Source organism: Diospyros lotus, chromosome 13, assembly GCF_014633365.1.
Source record: "Diospyros lotus cultivar Yz01 chromosome 13, ASM1463336v1, whole genome shotgun sequence".
Lineage (NCBI taxonomy): Eukaryota > Viridiplantae > Streptophyta > Magnoliopsida > Ericales > Ebenaceae > Diospyros > Diospyros lotus.
The window spans coordinates 15841920-15862664 of NC_068350.1; the positions used below are offsets into that span (position 1 = coordinate 15841920).

Here is a 20745-nt window from a genome sequence, read left to right on the forward strand (position 1 = left end):
TGAAGAAAAATGTTTTAGTCCTATTGATGCAAATAGGAAGGAAACTGCCACAGAGAAGCAGAATCTAAAGAGTTCAGACCCTTTGCCATCAACAATAATTTTCTTAGTCTAGTCCATATCTGACAAATTCAATTGCTCAGACAAATGATACTTTAGAAAAGCCTTATTCAATTGCTAAGGGCATATAGAGGAGAATAATCGAACCACCACAAAAATGTGCATCTTGTGCAGATTTGGTTTCTTTTGCATTGACAATAGGACATAATGCTAAAACTTTCATGTTAGTTAGAGATTATCTCATGTGATGATTCTATCAAAGTGGCTAGTGGCCATGCTGGGGCAGATAGAATCATTTCACAAGAATAGCACTTTGGATTTGGTGAAGCACATACGGATAAAAAGATCATTGGCAAAAAGTGGATCTTCAAGAAAAATTGAGGAATCTCAGGCATTGATGATGCCAGGCAAAAAGTCAAGTTGAGGGTATTGACTTTTATGATATTTTTCACATGTTGTTAAACATTGTTAGGTGTTTTGCTTGCATCATTAGTTATGCATAATTTTGAGTTGGAGTAGTTTAATATTTGTTAGAAGAATATAGCTTTGTAGTGTAGTATATAGCGCGATGTTTCCCTTAGTTGTACCTTGTAGAATTGTGTATATATAGATGACTAACTATAAATAAAATAATAATCCTTTTTCCTTTCTCCCAAGGATCAAAGCCATAGCCCTAAACAGTAACCAAACCCTAACCCTAATCCTAAACAGCCACCGCTGCCATCTGCTGTCGTAGCAATCACCACCGCTTCTGTCATTGTCGCCACCACGTTCGTCGTAGTCAAGTGAGATCTCCAGATCCAGCAATTTCAATTCACAACATTTCAAATCCAACATTTAAAGACTGGTGACGACAATCATGACACCTTAGTTCACAGTTTCAGTTCACAACATCTCCAGGTCCAGCAACATCTTTGAATCGTCCTTGCAACATCTTTGAATCTAGTTCGCAACATCTCCTCCAGATCCAGTGAAGCGTCCTTGCAACATCTTTGAATCTAGTTCATCTGGTTTGCACCACCTCATTGCTGTTGTTGGTTTGGTTTGCTATTGTTGTTGCTTCAAATTTCATTCATGATTGGTTTTTGAGCTATGGCATTGTCAAACCTTGGAGTCAAGCGATCGTCTTCTACTGTGACGGTATCATCTTTTTCTGGTATTCTTGCCATCACAATTGACAAATTGAATGGCAAGAATTATCCATCATGGTTAGCCTTTCTTCGAATGAGGTTCCTAGTACATGGTGTCAGTGGTCCCATTTGATTATAAACTCTCAAACATCGCTGAACCTGATCGTGTGGATGCACAATTGGTTACATCGTTGATTTGATCCCCTTGTTTCATGTATACGAGAATTGTTTTGACATTTGGTCTCATGCTTGGCAACTGTGTGCTAATGATACTGTGCACTTATACAATATCATTGCAATCTATCTATATTCAAAAGGGAGATTCAGATGTGATTACTTACTTGGGTCATATTCAATCAATTGAGGCAAATTTTAATGCAATGTTCAGATTTTACTAAGTAGAAGAAACAGAGAGAGAAACTATTCATGGTGCTTACCCTAGCAGGTCTAGGGTCTGATATAGAGTGCGTTCGTACTGAAATTTTGAGTAGTCCAACTATACCTACTATGGAAGAGGTGTTTGCCCAAATCCTTCATAGCACACAAGCATTTTCTGATGTTTCAGTTGAAAAGATAATTATACTTGCCTCTAGATTGGATCTAGAGGTGATCATGGTAGAGGTGTTGATAGTAGCCAAGGTTGTAAGTGACCTTATTGTAATTACTATCACCACCCTGTCATAAGGAGACTTGTTATACACACCATGGTCAATCCCCCATGGCTAATGTTGCAATTCCTAAGGGTGTAGAAGCACAATTAGTGGTCCCTAATACCTCTTCTCATACTGAGCAACTAGCTCCTATATACACGATCTCTATTGAGGAGTTGATAGAGTTTCATCAATTGCAGGTGGTTCAACAAGCATCCTCTCCTAGAGCGTCTATTGCCCAAGCATCTTTTTCATCTACTTTGTCATCCATTGGTAATCCTCAAGTGCCTTACTCATGCTCCTCTAAGTCCTTGGATTCTTAATTCAGCTGATTCAAAACATATTTTTGGTAATAAAACTTTATTTCTCATTTTGATTCATCTACTTCCCTTCCTCCTATCACTATGGTTGATAGTTTTAAAACCGTTCCCATATGCATAGATAGGGTAGATCCACTTCTAACTATTTCTCTTAATTTTGTTTTACATGTTCCTAGATATCCATATAGTCTCATTTCTATTAGTCATCTCACTCAATCTTTTAATTGACATGTCATCTTTGATTCTAATTTTGTTCTTATGCAATACTAAGGTACGAGACAAATGATTGGCACCAGACGTGAGCTTTAGGGACTTTACAATCTTGCCTTGTCATCCTCTATGGCGTCTACTTGTGCTACTACAAAGGCCTCTCCTCTCTAGATTATCCCAGCTTGGTCACCCTCACTTATCCACTCTCTGACAGATGGTTCCAACATTGTCCTCATTAACTATTTTAGAATGCAAGTCTTGTCACTTAGGCAAACATGTCTATTCTTCCTATTCTAGTCATCTTAATAAACAAATTGATGCTCCTTTTGATCTTGTAGACACCGACATTTGGGATCCCAATAGAGTTAAGTCTAAACAAGGTTTTTCCTATTTTGTTACTTTCATTGAAGATCGTTCTCATCATACTTGGCTCTACTTAATGTAAGATCATACTAAATTGCAATATCTGTTCACTTTTTTTTTTTGTAATGAAATTTCTACTCAATTTGGTCATATCGTACTACTGCATTTCAATATTTCCCCACATCTCGGGTTATTGTTCATCAATTCTCTTGCCGTTATACTCCACAAATAAATAAGGTGGTTGGACATAAAAACTATTATCTCATTGAGACTACTCGGATGCTTCTCATTCACAAGCATGTTCCTATTTTTTTTTAAGATGCAGCTATTACTGCCTCTAGTTATCTAATCAATCGTATGCCATCCTCTATTTTGAATGGGGACATTCCACATACTTTACTTTTTTCTCGTGATCCCATCTATCCTATCCCCTCTTATGTCTTTGGATTGATTTGTTTTGTTCATCTTTTTTCCCTAAGTTGTGATAAATTGTCTCCTCACGCAATCAAATGTGTGTTTCTAGGCTACTCTCATCATCAAAAGGGATACAAGTGCTACTCACCTGATCTTGGTAGATACTCTCTCTTCTATTGTCACATTCCTTGAGTCTCTTCCCTTTTTCTCTTCACCATCGAAAGCTTTTTCTTCATCTCTTCACAAGGTTCTTCTTGTCCCATCTTTTCCTTCTCTAGTCCCCGTCCATGTTCCTATTCCTACTGTTTTTGCTCCTTTTTTTGGACTTATCAACATTGTTCTAAGCAACCATCTGCGCCTCCTCTAGTAACTCCAACACAACCTATTACAAGTGATGATGTTCTTTCAGGCCCACATCTTCCTCCAAATGATGCCATTCTTCAATCTCACTCTAGGTCCACCCATGCTCTTGCTCATCAAGGTAGATATTCCACTTGGAATCCTCATCCCATTTATACTTTTGTGAGCTATCATTGTTTGTCATCTATTTATTCTGAATTTTGTTGGAAGAGATTAGGCATTCAAAGTTTAAAAAAAAATAAGTTGGTTGGATAAGATGAGGATTTAAAAGGAAGTTTGGTAGATGGGATAAAGCTCCAAGATTCAAGGGAGGAATTCAAGTTTAATGTTTGAAACCAAGAGATAACGGACAGCCTAATTTTGAATATTAGTTACTATGTTTACGTTTGAATTTGCTCCTATTTTCTAGGAGATAAAGTAGCATTTTGTCTTGTATAAATAGCTTCTCTCGGATTCAATAAATTTTCAAATAAACTTTCAAGAATTAAGCTTATTTCATATTATCAGAGCCTGGTTTCGGTCATCCAGATCTTGAGGTCTAGGCTATTTACAAAATCATGGCTAAAGCTCTACCAAACCCAACCATAACTGAAGCCTCAGCCACAAGTTCTCCTAGCTCCCCTTCTCCACCAAATTTCTCTACAAATCTCATTGATGACCATCCTCTACAGATTACTCATCATAAGTTGAATGGGAGTAATTTCAAATAATGGTTTCAATCAATATTGCTTGTAATCAATGGGAAAGGCAAAGCTGGATATTTGACAGGCTCCATTTCCACTCCACCAACCACAGCAGCCAATTATGGCACATGGGAAGCAGAAAACTCGACTATTATGGCTTGGTTAATCAACTCTATGGAGCCAAGAATTGGAAGAACCTACCTTTTCTACAAGACATCGAAGGAGATCTGGGATTCAGTCCAAGAAATGTACTCAGACTTGGAGAATTCCTCACAATGCTCTGAAATCAGGTCAGTCATTCGGACAACCAAACAAGGAAATTTGAAGGTTACATAATACTTTAACATTTTGGTTGAGTTATGGCATGAAATGGACTTATTCTACACTATTAATTGGGAGTGTTCAGCTGATAGTACCAAATACAATAAAATGGTAGAAAAGATCATGTTTTTGATTTTCTCCATGGTCTTAACTTTGATTTGGATGAAGTCCGCCAAAGAATTTTGGGTACAAAACCCTTACTTACACTTAGATAAGTGTTTGCTGAGGTAAGGAGAGAAAAAAGTAGGCAAAAGGTAATGCTTAATCAACAGACCAACCCTATCTTAAACCATCAGAACTCTACCCTCGCCACTGTCAAACAGGGGGAAACTTTGTCAAGAAATCAAGGGAAGAGAATAGCTCAAATCTAAATCTATTAGAAGAGCAGATCCAAACCTTGTACAGGCTGCTAAATCAAGGTATAAATCCCTCAAGTCCTCCTAATCCTCAGCCAACAGCTTCCATAGCCTTACAAGGTATTCCTCGTTACTCCCTGATTTCAAGAAAGCTTCTTAAAAATGTGTGGATAGTGGATACAGGCGCATCAGACCATTTGTCGAGTTCCGCAAACTCGATGATAGATTATACACATTGAAACACATCTATTGATATTTCTATGGCTGATGGCACAACCTCTCCTGCCTTGGGGTTTGGAACATGGTTTGGAACAATGTGTTTTTCAAAAATAAAATTGAAAACTGTCCTACATGTACTAGGATTGTAGTGCAATTTACTATCAGTCAGTACAATTACAAGAGATATGAATTGTAGTGTAACTTTTTTCCCATCTTATTGTCTATTTCAAGACCAAGCTTCGGGGATGATGATTGGCAGTGCTAAGGCTAGAGATGGCCTTTACTATATGGCAGAGGATGTTCCAAGTCCTTCGACAAATAAAGTTGTCCTTGATGTAACAACTAATGACACACTCTGTTATAGCATAAGCATTTAGGACACCTTGGTTTCCCATACCTAAAATCCTTGTATCCTCACATTTTCACCAATAAAGAACAATCTTATACATGTGAGCAGTGTACTCTTGCAAAACAACCTCATTCTCATCACCTTATTCAATCCTATAAATCATCTAAACAGTTTCATTTGATCTATAGTGATATTTGGGGTCCTTCTAAACATCCCAATATCTATGGGTCTAGATGATTCATAACCTTCATTGATGATCACACACACTAAAGCTTGTTGGGTTTATCTTATGAGGGAAAAATCAAAGGCCAACAACATTTTCAAAAGGTTTCAAAAACTCATTTTGAATGTGTTTCATGTCCTTCGAACTAATAATGGCCAAGAATATTTTTCTCATAATTTCACTATCTATCTATCTGAACATAGTATATTTCATCAAAGCTCATGTCCATACACACTTCAACAAAATAGTGTAGTTGAAAGAAAAAATAAACGCCTACTTGAGGTGGCCCGAGCTATGATATTTACTACCTCTGTTCATCATACCTATTGGGGGAAAGCTGTTCTTACAGCTGCTTATTTAATCAATTGACTTCCCTCTAAAACCCATCACTTTAGAACTCCTCTCAATGTGATCTACATCCAAATGCTCATCTCCTATCTTCCATTTCTCCTAAGGTTTTTGGGTGTACTATGTACGTTCACAACACTAATCCATCTTGGACCAAATTAGAACCAAAAGCACTTAAGTGTATCTTTGTTGGGTACTCTCCATCCCAAAAAGGATACAAGTGCTATTATCCCTCCACCCGAAAATTATTTGTGTCCTCAGATGTCACATTCTATGAAGATCATCCATTCTATCTTCCAACATCTTCCCTAGAGGAGACTAATAGTCCAAAGTGGGATCCTCTCATCTCTCTTCCTCCGCTTGATTCTACACTACTAATACGTTCTCAAAGGGAAGCATCATCAGCATCAACTCCTGACAACATACTAGCAGATCCTACCTCCCCTGATTCCCTTGATCCTCACCCTCCTAATACTTCTCCTATTACCTCTAAGCCCGAGATTCCAGTCCCTACAACTCATCCTCTAATTCCATCAGCTGATAGTCCTTTGTTAGTTTATTCTAGACGACCTATAGGTCATTAGGAACCTCAACATAGTTAGCCATCACTTCTAGAGGTAGGACAAATTTGCTATAAGGATGGATAATTTGGATTGGGCTATTCCTATGGCACTACAAAAAGGGGTAAGATCATGTGTCAAGTACCCTATTTCTAATCATTTGACCTATACAAAATTGTCTCATCAGTTCAAGGTCTTTGTTGCAAGCATTGACAACATTGAAATTCCCAAAAATATTCAAAGTGCTATGAAGGATCCTAAGTGGAAGGTTGTTGTTTTGGAAGAAATGAATGCCTTGGTTGGAAATAATACATGGGATATTGTAGAACTGCCTTCAAACAAGAAGATAGTCAGATGTAAGTGGGTATTCACAATGAAACATCATACAAATGGGAGTGTTGACAGATTTAAAGCTCGTTTGGTGGCCCAAGGGTTTACACAAACCTATGGGGTCGACTATGAAGAGATCTTTGCTCCTATGGCTAAGCTTAATTCTATCAGGGTATCACTCTCTATTGTTGTTAATTTAGAATGGCTTTTATTTCAATTTGATATTAAAAATGCCTTCCTTAATAGTGATTTGGATAAAGAGATATATATGAGGGTTCCCCCAGTGTTTGAACATGAAGTTGACAATGGAAAAGTCTGCAAATTTAAGAGGTCTCTACATAAGTTAAAGCAATCACCAACGGTTTGGTTCAAAAAGTTCAACATGACCCAAAATAGGTTAGGGTATAACAAGGACAGGCAGACCATACCTTGTTTATAAAACACACAACAAATGGAAAGAAAGCCATACAAATTGTCTATATGAATGATATTATAGTGACAAGAGATGATATGCAAGAAATCAAAAGCTTGAAGAAGCAATTGAGAGCTGAATTTGAAGTCAAAGACCTGGGAACAATGAGATATTTCCTAGGAATGGAGGTGGCTTGGAGCAAAGAAGGTATGTTCATCTCACAAAGAAAATATACAATAGATCTATTGACAAGAATGCTAGGGTGCAAACCAGCTAGAAACCCCTTAGACAAAGGCTAGAAGTATGGAGAAATCAACGATGATACCCCAGTAGAAAAGGAAAAATACCAACGGTTGGTCGAAAGGTTAATCTACTTATCACTTACAAGGCTGAACATAGCCTATGCAATAAGTGTAATCAGTCAACACATGCATTCTCCCACTCAAAGGCATATGAATGATGTGTTTCATGTCCTAAGATATCTAAAAGAGACACCTAGAAAAGGATTATTGTTTCGGATAACTGAGGAGAGGGGAATTGAAGGCTTTGTTGATGCAGATTGGGCAGGATCTATTGAGGATAGCCGGTCAACTTCAGATTGTTGTACCAAATTATGAGGAAATGTGATTACATGGAGAAGTAAGAAGCAATCAGTGGTTGCTCACAGGAGTGTTGAGGCAAAATTTTGAGCTATACCTCAAGGAATTTATGAAGTGATTTGATTAGAAAGGCTGATGGAAGACTTACAGATTCCTTTGTCACAGCAAACAAAGGTATATAGCGATAGTAAATCAGCAATCAGCAATATGAAAAATCTAGTTCAGCATGATCACATGAAGCATGTGAGAATAGATCGAAGTTTTATAAAGAGGGAGATTGAGGAAGGAGGAATTAACCTATCCTATATTCCCACAACAAGTCAAGTGGCTGATGTATTTACAAAAGCCATGGAAAGACTAGGTTTTGAAGACTAATTGGCAAACTGGGAATGACAAGTATCTATTCTCCAGCTTGGGGGGAGTGTTGGACGAGATTAGGCATTCAAAGTTTAAAAAAAGATAAGTTGGTTGGATAAGATGAGGATTTAAAAGGAAGTTTGGTAGATGGGATAAAGCTCCAAGATTCAATAGAGGAATTTAAGTTTAAAGTTTGAAACTAGAAGATAACGGGCAGCCTAAATTTGAATATTAATTACTTTGTTTTAAGTTTGAATTTCCTCCTATTTTCTAGGAGATAAAGTAGCATTTTGTCTTGTATGAATAGCTTCTTTCAGATTCAATAAATTTCCATGTAAACTTTCAAGAATTAAGCTTATTTCAATGTTGTATCCACACTTTCTTATATTTCTATTCCTAAGACAAATGCAAAGACTTTTTCTCATCCTAGGTGGTGACGGGCTATGGATGTCAAGATGTCTACCTTGCTAGCTAATGAGACATGGGATCTTGCTCCTCTCCCTCCAAGGAAGTCTATTGTTGGTTGTCAATTGGGTGTTTAGTGTCAAGGTTGGTCTAGATGGCATTGTTGATAGTCTGAAAGCCCAATTAGTTGTAAAGGGCTATACTTAGATTTTTGGATTGGATTGGATTGGATTATGGTGATACCTTCTCTCTAATGGTTAAGACTGCATATGTTCATGTCTTTCTTGCTATAGCAACTATTCAGCAGTGGCCTCTTTATCAATTGGATAATACAAATGCTTTTCTCCATGGTGGCCTCTAAAAAGAGGTGTACATTGGGCAACAGCTGGGTTTGTTACTCAAAGGGAGTCTAGCCTAGTATGTTACCTAAAAATCCTTATATGGCCTAAGGCAATATCCCCGATGTTGGTTTGGTAGCACAGTTCTGTCATCTAGCCTTTTGGAATGACTAGAACTAAAGTTAATCATTTTGCTTTCTATCATCATTCTATTGGTGCAGTAATATTGTTGGTGGTGTATGCGGATGATATTGTTATTACAAACGATGATGAGGTTGGCATTGGACAATTAAAGGCTCATTTGCACTCTCATTTTCAAACCTAGGATTTGGCAAGTTGAAAGTATTTCCTTGGCGTTGTGGATATTTTGGAGGAGATTGGCATGCTTGATTCCCAACCTATAAATACTCCTATGGATTATAAGGTCCAACTTGTACTAGGACAAGGGGAGTCATTGGATGATCCTTGGCAATATAGGAGATAGGTTAGGAATCTTAATTACCCCACCATTACAGAGCCAAACATCATTTTTGTTGTTCGTGTCGTGAGTCAATTCTTGGACACCCTTTATGATAGTCACCAGCATGTTTTAACGCATATCTTGAGGTACAATAAAAGTACTCCTAGTAGAGGATTGTTGTTTGAGAACAAAGGACACAAATAGGTTGTTGGAAGTGGGATATACCAATACAAATTGGGTTGATTGTCCTACAAATAGGCGTTGTACCTCAAGCTATTGTGTCTTGATTGGAGGTAATTTGGTGTCTTGGAAAAGTAAGAAACATAATGTTGTGGCTAGATTTAGCGCAAAAGCTAAGTATCAAGCCACGGCTTTAGGCACATGTGAGTTGGTTTGGCTCAAATAACTTCTTAAGGAATTGAGATACTAAGATTCAAGGCCTATGCAATTTATTTGTGATAATCAAGTAGCCCTTCACAATGTCTCTAATCCAATTTTTAATAAGCAGACTAAACACATAGAGATAGACTACCACTTTGTGAGATAGAAGTTGATTTCTGGAGAGATTAGTACCTCATTTCTAATGACCAGCTGATTGATCTTCTTACAAAGTCCACAACTTGACTACATCTGTGTCAAGCTAGGCACATATATATGCCTACTTATGGGTGAGTGTTAGAAGAACATAGCTTTATAGTGTTGTACATGGTGTGATGTTTCTCTTAGTTGTACCTTGTAGAAGTGTGTGTGTATAGATTACTAACTATGAATAAAATAATCATCCTTTTTCCTTTCTCCCAAAAAAATATCAAGAATGATTTTTTGCATGGTAATTTTAAGGATCAAATTTATATGCACCAATCTAAAGGTTTTATGATTGAAGGTAAGGAAGATGATGTATGCTTACTAAAAAAGTCTCTTCATGGCCTCAAGCAACCTCCTAGATGTTGGTATATAAGGTTTGACTAATTACGGTAGCCCATTAGTATTCTAGGAGTAAGTATGACAATTGTGTTTATTTCAAGAAGGTTGTCAATGGAAACTTCATTTACACATTATATATTTAAGACATACTTATTACTTGGAAAGGCAAAATTGGAATATGAGTTTGAGATGAACGATTTGATTGAGAGCAATTAAGAAAATCCTTGGTGTGGAAATCCACCAAGACAGTAAAGTAGAAAAATTTTGGTTAACTTAAAAAACACTTTCCACTTTGTTATCACCACAATCAAATGAAGAGGCATATATGTATAAGATTTCATATTCCAGTGCAGTTGACGGTACATGTTGTAAGTGTAGTTAGTAGGTATCATCCAATCCAAAATATGCTCATTGGCAAGTAGTTAAATGCATCCTACAATACGTACAAGGTACTTCAGATGCTCAATTGGAGTTTGGACATAGCAATAACACTCTTCCTCTCTTACTAGTTATGTGGATTCAAATTATGGCCCAGATCTTGACAAGAGAAGATCTATCATAGGGAATGTGTTTACCCATGGTGAAAGTATTGTTAGTTGAAAATCTCCCATTCCCATGCCCATGCACCCTATAGTTACATTATGTACTACAAGGACAAAGTATACAATTGTACAAAAAATCAAGTAAGCTATGTGGTTGAGAGGTTTGTATAATGAATTCAACTTGGATAGTTAAGTCACTAAGGCATTTTGTTATAGTCAAAGTACTATTCATTTGACTAAGGATCAAATGTATAATGAAAAGATAAAGTACATTGATATCATATACCACTCTATTAGAGATTTATAGCACAAGGTGGCCTCATTTTTAGGAAAGTTGGTACAAAGGAATATGTAGATCAAGTCTCTCACTTCAGGTTGCTTGAATTTAATTGGTATAAGTAGAACTTAACATGCTCCTTAGAGATATTGGAGAAGGTGGACATTTTGTTTATCTCACTATGTTTATGAAATTGAAGCCAAGGTGGAGAATTTTTTAAATTGCCTTGAATTCAAATTTAAATTAACTCAATCTTACGTATGGCAGAGATAGGATTTCAATTCTCAATCTAATCCTTGGTGAGCTTTGGATTTCTGTCCGATATTCTCTCTATAAAATAGCTCCCCATATCTGATTATTCAGTGTGTTCCGTTTAGAGCATGGTTTATTATGAGCATCAGTGTTCGAAAATTCGGCCTAGGCGTTGGGCGGCCACTGGCCGCAACGATTTAGGGCTAGTCAGCACCCCTAGGTGCTGGCCTGACTCTCGGGCCACAGCGGCCGCCTGGGTCGCGCGCGGCCTAGGCCGCCTAGGTCATGCGCGTCCCTAGGTCGACCTTATTTCCCCCTTCCCTTTCTCTCTGGTCGTTCATCGCAGTTCCTCTCTCTCTCTCTCTCTCGCCTTCGATCTCCTCTTGGTCGTTCATCGCCGACCTCACCTGTTGGTCGTTCTCTCTCGTCGCCGCCAATCTCATCTGTTGGCTGTCATCTCTCGTCGCCGATCTCGTCTTCCTCTGGTTTGTATCCATCTTCCTCCGCCTCCAGTTATTTAGGAAAAAACATTGAAGAAGCTGCAGCAACAAGCTTGTGTTGCTACTTGTTGCAGCTGCTCGCTGCTTGCTACAGCAAGTAGCACCAACTTGCTGCTTGTTGCAGCAAGGAGAATATTAAGAAAAAAATAAAAAATATTAGGGCCTGTTCTCTTTGGCGTTTTCAGGCCGTTTTCTGTTTTCAATTTTTCAAAACACTGAAAACGTGTTCTCTTTGTTATTTTCAAAAACGCGTTTTCAAAAACAACTAAAATTTTTACAAAGGAAACCCAAAACAACATTTGTTGTTTTGGGTGTTTTCAGTGAAAACTCACTGAAAATAGAAAACAATCCCAAAACACGGAACCTCCCCCCCCACCCCCGACCGACCCCAAACCCATTCTCACACTCGCAAGGCAACTCTCTCTCTCTCTCTCTCTCTCTCTCTCTCTCTCTCTCTCCCCTTCATCTTCCACTATTGTCGCCGATTGCTCCTCGCTCGCCACCACTGTCGCCGACTTCTCCTCGCCCGCCATCACTGTCGTCGACTCCTCCTCGCTTGCCACCACTGTCGTCAACTCCTCCTCGCCCGCCACTGACTACCATGGCAGACTGGTTGAGGAAGGAGATGGGGCAATCAACGATGATGAGAAAGTCGGTCGCTGCGATGATGGGTGAGGAAGGAGATGGTGCGATCGACGATGATGATGAGGAGAAACAGGGGTGGCCGGCGATGAAAGAAAGAGGCGGCGGCGGCGAAAGATGGGCTACGCATAACCCTAGATGGAAGAAGAAAGAAGATGGGTTGCGCTCTGGTTTTTTTTTTTATTTTCTGTTATTTATTCTTTTTTATTTAAATATTAAATTGAATATGTGATATGTTTTGTTTGTATTAATTTTTGTAATGATATTTTTAAGATTGTTAATTTTTTTATTTTATTTTATTTAAATTTTATTTTATAATTTAAAATATTTGAATTAAATTTATAATTTACTAATAAGTGTTTATAATTTATTTTAAATTAAATTCATTAAATAAAATATCATAATAATAAAAAAGAAATCGTTTTTAAAATTTCAAAGTAAACGCATTTTCTAGTTTTTTGTTTTGAGAAATAGTTTTTCAAAATGACAAAAAGAATGCATTTTCAAAAATCTCAAAACAGACACTCAAAACACAAAACTCAAAATGAATTCAAAACTCAAAATACAAAACTAAAACACAAAGAGAACACCACCTTAATTTTTTAGGCGCCACCTAGTCCCCACCTAAGTGCTAGGCGCTAGTCTGCCGCCCGACTAGCGCCTAGCGCCTTTTAGAACACTAATGAGCATTAAAGAAAACTCAATGAGATAGTGAAATTGAGTGTATTGGGGTTTCGGGCTTGACTGTGTTTATCTCTTTTGAATTCCATTATTCATATACTGAATGTCTACTCCTTTGCCTGTGAACGTAGGCACAATGTCAAAACATGTTAAATCTATCTCTAATTTCAATCTTGTGTGAGTGCTACAGAATTTATCTCTATTTTGATTTATCCTTAACAAGCTTTTAATTAGTATTTAAATTATTAGCTTTAATAAGTAGTCATGTAACTAGCATGTGACTTTTTAAAATAGATGGATGCCTAAGATTAGAAAGATTCCTTCGTGACCAAGAGTTAAATTTATTATTGTTGTAACCCTAATATAAATAGTCTTTTAAGGCACTTTATATTCAAATATTTTTATTCTAATCCAACGTTGTTTTAGGTTTTCCTAAAACCTAAGTTCAATATTATCATTTCAACTTTGATCTTACACTGTTTCTTAGCCCAATTTCTGAACTTTTATTGTTGTCTCTTCCTCCCACTTCGTCAGTCAACCAAACCAAATGTCAATCTAATCAAACATCAATGGAGACCACATGGCACCATGTATTTTGCTGTGTTTGATGAGATACTGTTGTTGAACATTACATCTAACATATCTGAAGAAGTATTTTGATGTTTCTAACTTATCTTTGGGTCAAAAACACAATGGACATAGATACAGGCTCATTTTGGAATGACATGCTTTCATAAAAGAATTGTAGTGCAACAAGCTTGGTTAAACAATTTCTAGAACAGTATTTGCCTATGCCACAGTCAATAAGGCAAGATGATTTGTGGCAATCAAAAGGCATCCATTTGATACTAGCATGATTTGTTTCAGATAGAAAAGGGATCACACCAAAAGCTATACTAGTAACTGGTAGCACCCTTCCATTATAGAAACCAAAAGGAGAAATATTGGATGGTTCTGTTATTGTGGCAGCTGAGTCGCACCTAGTTGATATCAACAGGACTTGCTTTGAGTATAGAATGGGCCATATGATTGAAACCACAGCATTAAGTGCATGGATTCTTCGAAGATAGTAATTCTTCCTAAGAAAAGAAGGGAGGGGGCTATGAATTATTCCAATATATTTGTTCTGTTATCCTGAAAAACTAATTACAAAAACAATAACAAACAAAAAAAAACTAAAAACTAAATAACACAAAACAGGTGAAATAAATTATGTAATGCCCCAGATGCCATGCATTTTTATGCAAGTTAGTCAAGAGATACGTGAAACCCTACCCGCAACTGCTGGGAGAACGAGGCATGTGATTAGAAAGTGAGAAAATGAAGCAAGAGATGTCAAATTTTAATTGATTGCAAAATTTTAGTGGAGAAGAACATTTTGCAAGTAAAAACAACAGCTAGCATACCAAGGACTTGCTTTGCAGTCAGGCGAAGTTTTGGATCAGGCTCCAACATTTGACGGACCAGATTTTTAGCACTTTCTGAAATATTCGGCCATGGTTCTCTTTTGAAATCTATTACCCCACGAAGAATGGCCTGTGCAACCCCTTGTTCAGACTCTGCACAGGAAAACTTGTTTTAGCCAGACAGGAGAAATTTTATTCAAAGTAAGAGAATCAAGTATCACAATTAGGAAGATAATAGGACAACGAAAGATCGAGCATGCTCCCATTATATAGTAACATAACAGCGTAAATATGCAACACACAATCATACATGCACCAATAGACATGAATTTACATGCAAAAACACAAAGAGATTCTATGGGAGTATATTTACCAGCCCAAAATGGAGGAACCCCACACAATAAAATATATAGTATTACTCCTGCGCTCCATATATCTATTTCTGGTCCATAACTCCTCTTGAGCACCTCTGGAGCCATGTAATATGGGCTTCCAACAATTTCAGAGAATCTTTCACCTACGAAGGTTTGGGGAAAAAAAGGTATTAGTAACAAATAGCATAAGAGCAACTCCCCAGAAATGCAAAAACCACCAGTTTTGGGCTTCTATTTTGAATTGTATACTTAAAAACAAAAGAATTACTAGACTGGACAGACATCATAAGTATTCTGCTATAAGCATCTCAATAACCATGAATTGAGAAAAAAGCCATATTTGAAGGAGACAGTAAATCACTATGCCAATGAAGATAGTTGATAAGCTAGTTATGCTATTCTTTTGATACAATAGGAATGTGTTCACAAGAACGCGTACATGGTCTCCACGCATGAATATAGGAATGTGAGAATGATTTGATTTTACCATGCTAGGATTTCTTAACTCATATAAACCATGCAGCAGAATTACATGCAGTAGCAGAACCGCTGGACAGTACAAGCACAATAGAATCCACCACAATTGATTGTTCAGCAATTATGGTAAGATGGGCACTAAGAAAGTTATATCCTAGATTAGAAAAATATGCTATATTATGCTTCCATAAGTAATTTGTTAATTGTTGCAGAAGAATAAGAATGTCAACCTGTTTGTGAGATCAAACCTTTTTATTTTTTGGAAATTAAGAAAATGAAGAAAAAAGAAAAACAAGAGTAAGATGTTTTAGAATACATTTGGCACAGAATAAATACAATATTCAAATATGAAGAGAGTTTTTAAAGAAAATAAAAGTATACACATTCCTCATCTCAAGGTGAAACAGCCAAAGATGAACACAAATAAATGGTGGCAAGTCAGCAAATAGTACCTTTCTGTTGCAACATGGTCAACCTTTTTCAAAAAACAAAAAAAAAAAAAAAGGTTTCCAATCAATTCTAGTTTTAGAAGACATGTTTTACAACTTACATGGTACACTTACGGCACAAAACACTGTTTCTAACTCTTCATATATTCAAAAATATGAAAGCAGACATCTAAAACTTAGAAAAAAAGTGTGCAGCTTTTCAGAACATCTTCACAAGATTCCTAGCAGACTAGTTGCAACTCGGTATCACCCTAGCCTTCCCCAGCCCCACATTTATAATTCCCATGCAAATAAACCACCATCTTTCCCTTCATGACCACCAACAGTCACCACCACCCCTTCCTACCATCACAGCACCAAGTCACGGTAACATCATCATGATCATTGACCTTTTAGCTCACCTCTCTATCCAGCCAGCCACACATCCTCTCTTCCCACCACCAAACCATGCATTGGCAACCCCATCACTGCCAGTGCTCTCTTTTCCAGCCAAGCAAACCCTACTCCCCAACACTAAACCACCCCATCAATAAACCAACACTGCCAGTGCTCTCTTTTCCAGCCAAGAAAACCCCACTCCCAACACTAAACCACCCCATCAATAAACCAAATCCCACAGCAATGTGACCATTGACCTTTAACCTCACCTCTCTTTCCAGCCCAGCCACACACCCCTCTCTTCCCACCACCAACCATGCATTGACAACCCCATCACTGCCAGCACAAACTTCCCTTCATTTTTTGTGTTGTTCTTCTAGAAAACAGACTTTGAATCTATTATGAATGCAATAGCAGAAAGTACCCATCTAGATTCTAAATCCACTCAAGTGAAGTGAATTCTGCTTTCCTCTAAAGTGATCTTAAAGCTGAAGTTTGTCTACTGGAATTTATTTGCAGTAACTGTTATTGGAGGTCATGTCTCCACTATCCTTAAAAGGGTAAAGCATCAGAAAAAACTTAAGTTAAATCAGTTATCTTAGTAGACTTAAATTTGTTAGCAATGGAGCAGAGCAGTAGTCATTCATATCATTTCCCAATTTTGGTTCTACGAGTCCATTTTACTATACTCCATTAAAAATAGCCAATGTTGATTTAAGACTGTTGACAGATGTGGAACAACAATCAACAGTAAGTATGTTGGCTAGTAGCTAGATGTAAGAGGTGTTGAGAAAATTTTGGAATGGTTCAAAGAAGGAAGAAAAGTTTCTTTCAAATTGTCGACAGCTCGAGTGAAAAATCAACAGAAAAATCAAAATGGGATAAGGTTGATGTCATATATATTATAAGCAAGGGAGAACTAAGAGGCATATTTGTCCAACACATCCTATAAATGTGTGTATGTGGAGTAGGAAGTAAACTTGTGGGAAAAGAGGACCCAGTTGCTCATTCCAGTGATGCACCCACACAAGGGCCATTACGTCACCAAGAAGGAAAGACTAAATACATGGCAACCCTTCTAGTGATTCTTCATGTTTTAGGAATGTAAGCCAAATAATTTCCTGTCAGGACCCTAGGGTTGTACTGAGGGTAACTTTGTAATTTGCTGTAAGGCAGTTAGTAGCTGTTGTACTCAAGCAGCTGCTTGAGTTATACTTTGAATAACCAACAGTTTATTTTGGTGCCATTGTTGCTTGGACTAGCCAGTTGAATGAGAAGCATCAATGAACATTCATAGAATCTAATTCTCTCTCTCTCAATCTCTCTTCCTTAATTCTCTGTTCTTTCTCGCCTTCTTCTCTCATTTCCCCCTCATTACTGCCCTAATTCTCTTCCTCATAAGAGAATTTTTCCTTGTCAAGTCCTTAGAACCTGACAATTTGGTATCAGAGCTACTCCTTGGCCTTTGACCTAACCTCAAACAGCAAGTAGCAATGGCGGACGGAACCAGAATGAAGCAGATGGAATCACAGTTACAGCAGGTGATTGCATCGGTGTTGGACATACAGATTCGTCTAGGATCTGTGGAAGTGGCGATGGAAAAGAAGTTGGACAATGCAGTCAGTCAGATGCGTGAGAAGTAGGCAGTCAGATACACGAGCAGATACAGAATTTTATGGTGATGGTCGCTAGGCAGAATCCGGTACGGTAATCACCTGAATTTCGTCCTAGGGAAAGGATTGATCCAATCCTTCCTGGACTTGGACCAGCCCCTAAGGCAGAAGACTCCTTGGATTTTGAAGTGGAGCCTGCTGTAAGTGGAGAGATTTTTTAGGAGAGAGCTCCAGGACGAAGGCAGGGGATACAGGCTAATCAAAACCAGCCGTATTTCCCTATGCCTAAGCTGGATATTCCATTGTTCGAAGGCCAGAATCCACGGTGGTGGATCAGGCGCTGTGAAAAGCTTTTCTCCTTGTATCAAGTACCAGAGCAGCAGAAGATCACACTAGCTTCTCTCTCTCTCAATCTGTCTTCCTTAATTCTCTGTTTTTTCTCTCCCTCTCAGCATTCTTCTCTCATTTCCCATTCATTTCTGCCCTCATTCTCTTCCTCATAAGTCATGAGAGAATTTTTCCTTGTCAGGTCCTAAGGACCTGACATTTCCTTGGCTGGGGGAAGCTTCCATTATGCATGAGATAGACATGCAGGGGGGGCTTATAGCTGGGAGATGCTCTGTTCTATGCAAATCTTGCATATATATGTCATATACATGTATAGGACGGAGAAGGCTTTAGCTGGCAAAGTGCTATCTTGCATGAGATATATACTGCTTCATTGAAGCAGCATGTGAATACAGAAATCATGGAAATCCTTTGTCTCAGCTAACTGTTGATCAAGGGAGAAAGCAAGGATCTCCAATAGCTCAGGTAAGTGAATCTCGGCTTTGCATGAGAGATGCAGCAGGAGCTCAAGTTAAGTTATAATTTCCTTTTTTTGGGTTTGGCACTGTACATATATGTATATAGCAGCCAAACAAAGGGTGATGGAAGAGGAGCTCGCTGCAGTGCGATGAAGGTTTTGCTGGAACTTTTGAAGTTCAACCAAGAATTTCAAAGGGCAATAAGGTATATATACCATATATACCCATATAAGATGCAGGGAAGAGAAAGGATTGCTAGTAGCAGAAAGCTTGGCGAATAGGAGAAACTTGTAGTTTATGTGCGTTAGTGTGCGCACATGCGTGCAGCGTGAAAGCAGGAGATGGATGTGTAACATAGAGAAAGACTGAAAGGAGTTTCTGGACTGAGCAGAAACTGCAGAGAGCTACAGGAAATTAAATGGAAACTGAGAGGAGAATATTAGTTGCAAGAGCAGAAAGTCCCAGAAAATGCTGATCAAACCTTAGCTTCAGGAATTTCTGGGTTGGCTTCTGAACGTCATGAGCAAGGAGAAACTGCATGGGGGGCATGATACTGAAATGCTGAAGGGGTAGCTGAAGTGCAGGAGTTCAGTCGGAAACCAGGCAAGAATTGGTAAGTAGCTCCTCCAGAGAGTCACACACCAAGGGGAGCTACCATCTGTGCGAGAATATAGAATGATACAGATATTTACCTGTATCTGTATATTTAATTAAATGGTGCACAGATGGTGGTTAGCTGTGCAGAATCTCATGGTGATGAAGAAAGCATCCTTACAACAGAACGATGGAAAAGATTTTCAGCATAGTGCAATTGTTAGAAATACAACTAGAGTACACGCAAGATGTGTGTGTGTGTGTGTGTGTGTGTGGAAGAGAGAGAGAGAGAGAGAGAGTATATTCTTGCAAATTGAGAACACAGGGGAGAGAGGGAAGGTTTTCAAATGAAGCATTCAGGGGTCTGGTCATTGCTTGAAATGTCTATTCAGCTCAGTGCAAGAACTTGGGACTAGGAACTGAGGTAAGGATTCCTTATAGTTTTCATTGAACTTTGCTAAGTTGGCGTGTTAAATATACTTAACTTTGAAGATTAGACCAGTCAATGACAAATTTCAAAACAGGTTGCAAGTACCAGAAAGAAGGTTTATGTGGAATTTCAAATTGAAGGAAATAAAGCCAATTTCCTTGACATTGCTATTAGAATGCATGCCACATGCATAGCATTGCTTTTTTAGTGATGCATGATTCCAGTTCCCATCACTATTGAGAGGTGAGCTGGAAATATACACCATAGCCACCAATCTCCGGGTATGAGGAGTACGCACGATACGCCACCAATGTTTGGATGGATTGAGAAGTGGGTAGTGAGGTGCTTGTTAGACCTAGGTATATTTTCACTGATTTGTACTCCCACAGGGCAGTAATTGTTGCATCATCGCATGTGTGCATGGTTGCATGTAGCATGTATTGTGTGTCATTGGTATGGTTCTCTTTACTAGGCTTTGCAACTCGTGTTACTGATAACCACACAGATGGAGCAGCTGGTGGGATTGACTAGAAGACTGGTGGTCATGTGCCTCATGATAGCCTACATCCACTGTAATCCACATGTATGTTCTGGGATGTATGAGCATACACCTTTGTATCCCTAGTGACACATTGATTATACTTGACTAGTGCACATATATTGTAGCTTGGGCCCGTCATGGTGTGTCTATTTGAGCATGATAAATATTGTGTTGATAGATCATGTCATACTGTATTTGAGAAGCTATGGGTTTAATTTATATACACTTGGGGTTATATGTGTGCTTGTGCCAGATGATATGGAAAACATACGGTGGTCGTAAGATATATGGAAACAGTCCTAGAGCAACGGATAGGAATCAATGGCCTGCACATACAGTAAAAACCTACAGAAACAAGAAAAGGAAACAAAAAGTGCTAGAAAACTAGAGATTCT

General features: G+C 38.2%; 1 protein-coding gene across 1 annotated transcript in view; it reads right to left on the reverse strand.

Moving 5' to 3' along the window:
- LOC127788460 (calcium-dependent protein kinase 13) overlaps positions 1 to 20745 on the reverse strand; it is a 48841-nt gene that overhangs the window by 25446 nt on the left and 2650 nt on the right. The window contains exons 2-3 of the mRNA XM_052316746.1: positions 15062 to 15205; positions 14689 to 14841 (exon numbers count right to left, since the gene is read on the reverse strand). Of these exons, the coding sequence (XP_052172706.1) occupies positions 14689 to 14841; positions 15062 to 15205 (297 nt within the window). The remainder of the gene's footprint in view (positions 1 to 14688; positions 14842 to 15061; positions 15206 to 20745) is intronic.